Source organism: Lolium rigidum, chromosome 6 (genome assembly GCF_022539505.1).
Source record: "Lolium rigidum isolate FL_2022 chromosome 6, APGP_CSIRO_Lrig_0.1, whole genome shotgun sequence".
NCBI lineage: Eukaryota > Viridiplantae > Streptophyta > Magnoliopsida > Poales > Poaceae > Lolium > Lolium rigidum.
In genome coordinates, this window is record NC_061513.1 from 220278543 (window position 1) to 220287448 (window position 8906).

Sequence of the window (8906 nt, forward strand, 5' to 3'; positions counted from 1 at the left end):
TAGTTTACTACACCATTTCATAGTATAGGCTCCTTTCACCCTTTTTTCCATGTACAATAGGAGTTTTCCTACCAATAGAGACAGTTATTTCTGATGTTATCTAATCTGTGTGAATTCGTGGCTTACATTATGAAACAGTCATTTGCAGTTAGTATAATCGTATGGGCTACATGCCTCAGCGTTTACAGTTCATCCCTTTCTTTTATAGGTCCAGTTTTGGCCCTCCAACTATACAACAAGTTCACTTTTGGATCTCTGACTTCAACACCCCCAGAACAAACCAAATACACTAGAATGAACCCATAATTCACTTAACTTCTCACTTTTGGATCCTGCTCTAAAACCTTCCACTTTTAGGACGATGCAGCCAGTGTGTGGCAGTGTTTTGCCTGATGTGGTGTTTTAAACAGGGGATCCTTTATCTCGTCTACTAACCATTTCCCCCTTATTAGCTAACTTGTCAGAACGATGTGGCAACATCATTGAGAACTGTTTTGAACTCAGCTGAGGGGCCAAAAGTGATTTATTTTATTGTCATGAGACATACAAATCTTTGTAATCTGTGGAAACGCGTTTGACCCATCAGGCCCAGTCGTGTGGTATTTTGTCCCAGAGATGCAACTTGTTTCAGGGAGTTAGTTCCGGGCTGCCTTAATATAAGTGATTGTTTTATCTTTATGAAAGAAGTTCTGCTGTTCCTTGTGGTTCATCTCCATCAAACATTTAATCAACAATTTCATTGGATGCAGCAATGGGTGGAACTTAATATAATTTGAAGTTAACTGGCTGTGGAGTGAAGGCAGCATGAAGATTATTCCTAGAAATTGAATGATCCAGGGTCTTCTGATCGTGCTTGAGACATATGTAACAAGTTGTAATAATGCTGGACATCATCTTGTATCTTTCTGTTCGCCAGCGTACCATGTGTTCAGTTAAGCTATCTGTATTATATTTAGAAGTAGCGAAAGAGACCGAAAATCTCAGCGTTTTCAGTCTACTGAAAGGGATGCAAATTCGGTGGATGCCTTCTCTGTTGTCAATTGTCATCTCTCCCACAACTGCACGAGTAGTTTGTTGACAATTGTCATCTCTCCCACAACTGCACGAGTAGTTTGCTCTACAGAGTTGTAATTAAATTCAATTTTGACATAAAATTATGCCTTCTCCTTCTATTTTGACATTTAAACTGTTACAAAGCATTTGATTACAGGTTAGAATGTTCACCTACAAAATTGTTTTTTACCTTGTATGCATCAATGCTTTTGAATAGCACGTCGTCTGTCCTAAAACATGACAACTCAGACAGAACAAGAAACATTATGTTGAGTGTTACCCAAAAAAGAAACATGAGGCTACCATTCACAGGTCTGCAAATTAACTTCGAACCTTGAAAAATTGCATTCTAATAAGCAATTTCAAGTGTCATTTTATTTTGGAATTGTGCATAATTTCAAGAATTCGAGTACGGCTTGGGTTTGGCAAGGCCTCCCATTTCCACAGGCCCAATTCTCACAGACATCCAAATGGAGAGACCCATTGAAATTCTGCTAAAAGAAGAGAGTTGTTGCCATGCAACACCAGGGTAGTTGTCGTGCTTTCGTGACGACAAACGATTGTTTTCCGAGCAAAGCAACAAAGGTTCACTTTCGTGGAGGAGATCGACCATTTTTTAGCACAAAACGGTAACGATAAACCAGACCCTAGGGTTGCTAAGGGTCAGCACAGACGATAAAAAAGAGAAGAGCATACAAGAAAATAATGGTAGATGTAGAGGGACTGAGTATACTCCATAGCACTTAGACAAAGAGGTGCAAGCACAGTAGCACTCACATAAAACTATACCTCAATAATAACAGTCACAGAAAATTACAAGTTAACTTTAAATAGAAAATTTTGGGCTGCTATCTTCTTTCTTTTCCAGTAAGACACTCTTTGGATTTCATATATTTCACTGGAAACAATTAATTCCAGTAGGAAACAGGAAAATTCCTTTCCTCCTAGCAGGGCCTAAGTATGAAGGAAAATGTATCTACTTCTGTCATTTGTGATGTATACACCTAAAGGGCTAATCAGAATGGGAGCTCATAACATTTGACGTCAGCATAGCCTATAATCCTTCATCCCACCTGGGAAGATTTGCAGTAGCTTCGTTGACCATTTTTACCAGTGTAACCTGCATTAAGAATAGACTAGGCAATCAAAAGTTCGAATCATGAGTCTCAAACTCAAAGGTTATGAGGCCTTAATACACCGAATGGTAATGGTCGAATTTTGTAAACCAAAATTCTCCAGTATTATGGGGGGTGGGTGGGGATAACTTTGTTCTAGTACTACTAGAAGACATAGCATTTTACTTTCTTTATTGGATGCCCAACTTTGCTTTTTTGTAAGCATTATATTGATGTGTGAAACTTTGTTTGATAACTTTGTTCTAGCACTCGTAGAAGACATAGCATTTTACTTTCTTTATTGGATGCCCATCTTTGCTTTTCTGTACGCATTATACTGAATGTGAAAGCTTGAACACAGTTGACTCTACTAGGCAGGTGAATCCACTTCCATGTTTTGCTATACATACTAGCTATTTGTAATGTTCTTCAGGTAATTCACAGGACCAGTCTCTTAGCAATTTGAGATTGGATGCTTATCTCATTATGCAGGATTGGCGAGGAAAACAACAGTACAAAAAATTGGTTGAGTAGAAGTGCCTCGGCCACTTGAGGTAGACAAACTAGAAGCCAATATATGTCTAAATTCACAACAACACAGTTGATATACAAGTGGAGCATTCATGAGCTGCACTAATAATGATTAGAACATGAATATGTTGGGAATTATGGAAGAACTGGAAGGCTTTGCTTCGGGGATCACAAAGCTTTTTCGTCCATAGATAAATGGTGCTGCAAGAAACTTCCAAGTGTTGGGGACATCAATAGAAGAGTTCGTTGTTATTTAAAGAGTCGCTTAAAGAGAAAACATGGCAAAGCTTTCCAACTTCTGAGCCCAAGCACAGCTGATGTATGCCTAGCGAGCATATTCTTCACGATCAATCAATTATTCCATGTTCAGTGGCTACTTGAGAAGTTCCAAATTCCATTCTTACAACAATTTCGGTTTTTCAGAAATAAAAATGGCTCTCACTTGGTTAGAAAGTTGTATTAGGCTGACCAAATTATCAAAGCACAAAACAGTAGCAGGGAATAAGTAGTTCACTGTGTTGAGTGTTGACCTGTTGTAAATTTATTTAAACTAAATGAAAAATTAATGTAAATATCACAAAACTGTCCTTATTTTTTTTATTTAAACGTTGAACACCTAGACAACACCTCCGTATCTTAAAAATCATTATAAATTAGAGGTATCATAATAAACCTGTAGTGTACTTTTCCAATTTATTTGGTAGATAACGTACCACACTTTCTGGCACTCCTGGAGGGGGTAATGTAAGATTTCTTGGCGGTGGCCTATCTTGGTACGATCTTTTGTCAAATCTCCACTCACCAATTGTTCCATAAGTCAGTACACCCTGAAATTATTGGCCACGATACTGTCAAATACCTTACGTGGTATGACGAATAGCCTTATATTAGTAACATAACAGAGAAAACCAGGTATTTTGCTTTGTACCCTCAAGCTTATGAATATGAGATCTACAGAAAAAGAATCACGGGTTTGGGACATAATTACTAGACCCTAATCCATACCTTGAGTGAATAGTCACATCCATAGGTGAAGTGGATAATAAATGTATTGCCTAGCTTCTTATCAAATGGTGGCTGAAATTTAAGGGGCATTAATAATAGCAATAACCATGCCACTCAAACACATAATTTCAGTGCACAAGCTTATTATCAGAAGAAAACACATGAGAGCACCTGGATCATGAAATCTTTACGAAGGATGTGTTGAACCCCATGCAGTGCAGTGGCAACAGCATATGCATACCTAAAAGCCATAAAAACAAAAAGCTGGAATCATAACAATGTACCAATGAGCAAAGGCATCTACTGAAACTCACTTACAAGAAAGATAATTCTCACATTTCCAAAACCCATCCAAAAGCCTTATCGGTCTCTTGATCCTCTTTCATTTGTAGTGATACATTCATCCATGTGGGAGCAATCTTCTCAAGCAGTGTCTTAAAAATTCCTCAGATGATGAAATATTGAGTCAGGTCCCATAAAATGACTAATCTAAACAGTAAATGGTAACTGAAACACGAGTCCTTCAAAGTGGAGTATATGGAATGGAGCTTCACCTCATGCAGGACACTGCAATCTGCTAAAGAGTGCCAGGTGAGCAACAAGGAATTACCTTCTTAATGATTACAGGGGAATTCCCAATAGGGTCGACATTTGTGATGGGACCTCTTTCTTTCGGGTAGTATTTTCTGATAATTTTCTCGTGTTCAGAAGGTGTAATATAGAAGAAAGGGAATGCCGCTGGGTCATTGTCATAAGCCAAATTTGGTAAGGGTTTCACAAATATATGATCTGGTTCTGCCATCAGTATGTACCTGCGATATTCAAGCGGAACAGAACAGTTATAAACGCATGGGAAAAGAACAGTTATTTTTGTTTGATCATGGATGTCTGGATGCCAAATCATGAAGTCCTTTGTGCAAGATTATATATAACTTGAAAACCATACAGAAAGTAACGACACCAAAAAGGTCCATCAGTGTTAACTTACTCTTCTTCAATCTTTGCCTTCTCCAGCCATTGTACGAATGCCCATGGCCTGTTTAGGACGACATATCCCTGCAGACAGTATCACAATCAAACCTCGGGGGCATTTCGAAACTGATGTTGCTTTCCCCAGTAACAGGGCGTGCATTAACGAAATAAAGTTCAAACCGACAGTGCAAATAGAGTGATCCTCAAGTGAAGGCAAGAAAGCAAGACGTAATGGTCACGCTAGTGTGTTTGACGGATAAAATGGATTCTGGAGTGCAAGCTAACACTGAAAACTATACATGATTCTTTACTCGACCTGCAAGTTTCTTGACAAAATTCATATGGTTTTAACAGGGGCACTTCTTCTCCTGCCAGAGAGTAAAATAAAGAAATAATAAAGCACTTGATTTTGCCGCTGGAAGATGGAACCGAAGCATCGAATTTGTTTTTTTCTGGTTTTAAATTCCCAAACGCACAGCTCGTCCGCACACGTAGCCCCCACAACGCCCCCACCAAACAAACAAACCCAAACGAGAGGGGTTGAGAGTTGAGACAAAAAAAAAAATACAATATTTTTGTACTTACACGGTCCTTGCCGGCGGGGAGTGGGTCGACGACGAAGGTGGGGATCTCGTCCATGAGTCCGTCAGGCTTCCCGGAGTGCAGCACGCGGGTGAAGCCGCCCATGTCGGCGCCCTCGGGGCGCGCCTGCATCCGCTTGTACCAGTAGTACATGACCCGGCACTGCCACCTGCTGTAGGCGGCGTCGGTGGCCGTGAGCGCGACGTGGAAGGGCCGCCTCCGGCCCCTCGCGCCGCCGGCCTTCCGCATCCACCCGGGCATCCGCACCACCGGGTCCCGCCCTCCCGCGACTATTCCTCCTCCTCCGCCGGCGCCGACGCCGCCGCCGCGGAGCACCGTGGCAAGGACGCTGTAGGAGATCAGGAACGCGAGCACCCCCGCCGCCACCAGCAGCAGCGCCGGCACGGCCCCGCGGCCCCCTCCCGGCGCGCCCTTCCTGGCCGGCGCGTTCATCCCCGGCCGTCAAGCAGTAGAATTTCTCGGGTGGGTTTGGAATCCGGCGGGGTTTTGGGATCGAGGAGGGAGCGATATATGGAAAAGGGACGTGGTCGGGACTTGCGACGGAAGCGAGGTAGCCATCATCGTCGGAATAACAATTACTAGTAGTAGCAGGACGAAGAACAAATAATGGCATTAAGGTAATTAGAGAGTGCTTAACACCATGGATACGCTATCGCCAAAAGATGGAGATCCCACTTCCCAGTGGGCCCTACGTGTCAGATAACGCGTGGGGCCCGGAGGACAGTGAGTGAGGAAGGTGTCCGTCGGTGAGGACGAATGTGTCAATTGTGCGTGTGGGGGGAGGTTGACCTTGACCAGTAGTGCAGATGTGGACCAGTTCCTGCATTCGTTCTGGAATATGGCTCGCCGTGGGGCCCTTGTTTGGTGCACGCTACTGTATGGGTTGACTCTCTGAGATTTATTACTCAGTGATAATTCACAAAATGAAAAGAGATTTACTCGGTGATCGCATGTAGGTACACATTCCGCCAGTTTGATTAACTAAATACTCCATTCGTTCCATAAAGCAAGGCATATTAGTTTAGCACTTTCTTCGATTTAAATTACTAATTGACTCAACTTTATCTAATATATACTCCCTCCGTTCTGATTTAGTCTACATTCTAGAAAAAATGAGGCAAATTAGTAGTGCATTTATTAGTACTACTTAGATATTTGAACAACCAATCCAAGCTACATTGAAAATAACAACATCCAATATAAAGAGTAAAACCACCTCGTTTTCAGTGTTGTTGTTGACTAAAAGCTAGAATGTAGAGTATTTCAGAACAAATTTTGGGGCTAGAATGTAGACTATTTCAGAACGGAGGGAGTATGTACCAAGACATGTTTTAGCTCTACATACATGCATATCTCGATAAAATTGAGTCAATTAATATAGATCGGAGGGAGTAAAAAATAATCATCTTCTGCTCAATTTAAACAGAAAAATATGAATACAACACCAAATCAACACCTTCTAAGTATATCAATAGATCCACCATTAGATGCACTACTAGGAAAATCTTTATAGATAGAAACGGATTATGTGCGCCACAGGACTACACAATTTTGTGGCACATATTGCTATATGCGCTACAGAAATGAACATTTTTGTGACGGATGTTGATAAGCGCTACAGAAATACACAATTTCTGTGACGCACAGACAACATTTCTGTGGCGCATATAGACTAAATGTTTTCTGGGTTTTGCTTTGTAAAATAGAATCATCCGAGGTGCCCATGTATTATGTCATCTAGTTTTAATGAGAATTAACAAACATGAATTTCATTTTTTTTGTAAAATTGTGTCATGTATCGTTAAAACTGGATTTCTGGTTGCATACGAACTTAGAAAAAAAAAGTTTAATACTCCCTCCGTTCCTTTCTATGGTATCTATAGATTTTTGGCATTTGTTTCAGAATATAAGGTTGTACCTTGGCTTTTTTTCAATTACCCCCTCCCTCGTTCAGCTCCCACACAACATGCGTGAGAAAAAATCCATACAAAATTGGAAACAATTAATTGAGATTCCTAATGCATGGCCCAACAATTCCTTAAAATTAGGCAGCAATATTTTACTTTCCTTAATTGAATTTGGCTGCACATATATGGAGAATCAACAAGAGAGATTTCTGGGATTTGTTATGGTAAGTTAGGAAGATATGGATTTCCCAAATTTTACGTTGATATCAAATCGTTTAGCTAGGGGGTCTTGTGTAAAAAAATACTCTTGCGCTAATTTTCGTGCCAAAAAACTATAGGCACTATAGAATGGAATAGAGGGAGTATTTGAAAATATATCTACTCAAAATTTCCCATTCGAATTCACCCGGGTTTTCCGGTTAGGCAATTTTTAGATTTTCAAACTACCAAAGGGAAGTATGAAAAATTTCATGTTTTAGGTTTTGAATAAAATAATTAAAAAAGTCGAAAAAAAATCTATGGCGCACCAAATGCACATGCGTCACAGAATTGTTAGGCTAAAATTTGAAATCCGGCGGTGCCTTTCTCCCTCTCTCTCTTTTCTCCTCCTCCCCTCCTCCTCCTCCTCCTCTCCTCCACTTCCACTTTACCTTCTCCTCCACCTCCACTTCCACTTTTCCTCCCTTCTTCTCCCTTCCCCTCACTCCTCTCCACCCGGCGACCTCCTCCTCCACCACCCGGCGACCACCTCCTCCTCCTCCGGCAACCCCCTCCTCCCCCACCTCCGGCAACCCCCTCGGCCGGCCTCCTCCTCCTCCACCCACCAACCCACAACCTCTGGCCGGCCTCCTCGGCCTCCTCCTCCTCCACCCACCCCACCTCCAGCGACCTCCGGCAAATTTAAAAAAAATCCAGCGAAATTCCCGCGGCCCCAGATCTAGATCTGGCCACCATTTTTTTAAAAAAAATCAAAAGAAAATTATGTGTCGCACCACCGTTGGGTGCACCACAGAAAGTTCTTTCTATGGCGCATGTCTATCTGGTGCGCCACACAAGTTTGATAATTTTGTGGCGCATGTAGATATTTGTAACATAAATAAAATTTAGTGGTGTGACTTCTGTGGCATAGAATATGCGCCACAGAAAATCAAAAACATGCGCCACAGATATGCATTTTCCTAGTAGTGATAATTTTTGTATATATCAGATGCATTTACTATGTATAATTATTCACTACTTTAAATACTGTTCTATTTATATGTACTCTCTCAGTCCAGTTCATAGGGCTTACGTGTATTCCTAGGTCGTAAATTTAACCATGATAATATAAGGTATACATTATAAAATATATATCATCAGAAAACTTAGATGTTCTACCTTCTAATGATATAATAATTTTTGTGTTGTACAATTGATATTAAATTTGCTACAGGACACCGTTATTTTCTGGCGTTTGCTAAAACACACCGCTCGATTGTATCTTTGCCAGTGAAAGGACACGGATGTCGCCTAGAGGGGGGGTGAATAGGCGATTTAAAACTTTTACGAGATGGGCTTAACAAATGCGGAATAAAACTAGCGTTTACTTTGTCAGAAAGGACACGATGTCGCCAGAGGTGAATAGGCGTATTTAAAAACTTTTACGAGACGGGCTTAACAAATGCGAATAAAACTAGCGTTTACTTTGTCAAGCCCAAAGCCTATAAACTATGGTTCACCT

General features: G+C 41.1%; 1 protein-coding gene across 1 annotated transcript; it reads right to left on the reverse strand.

Annotated features, from left to right (window-relative positions):
- Positions 1-1796: 1796 nt before the first annotated feature.
- On the reverse strand, positions 1797-5827 carry LOC124661247 (hydroxyproline O-arabinosyltransferase NOD3-like). Its single transcript, XM_047199110.1, has 8 exons — positions 5262-5827; positions 4693-4760; positions 4315-4516; positions 4041-4138; positions 3876-3945; positions 3705-3776; positions 3413-3526; positions 1797-2173 (listed from the first exon to the last, which is right to left on the reverse strand). Exons 1-8 carry the CDS (start codon positions 5709-5711, stop codon positions 2108-2110), a joined length of 1140 nt encoding a protein of 379 aa, XP_047055066.1. The 5' UTR covers positions 5712-5827; the 3' UTR covers positions 1797-2107.
- Positions 5828-8906: the final 3079 nt, after the last annotated feature.

Excerpts from the sequence above, each read along its gene's own strand:
- LOC124661247 (XM_047199110.1), bottom strand. The coding sequence starts at position 5,711 with ATGAACGCGCCGGCCAGGAAGGGCGCGCCGGGAGGGGGCCGCGGGGCC. Across the intron at positions 3,777-3,875 it reads GTAAAGATTTCATGATCCAG|CCACCATTTGATAAGAAGCT; the intron begins GTGCTCTCATGT and ends CTTAAATTTCAG. Across the intron at positions 2,174-3,412 it reads CAGGAGTGCCAGAAAGTGTG|GTTACACTGGTAAAAATGGT; the intron begins GTACGTTATCTA and ends TTCTTAATGCAG.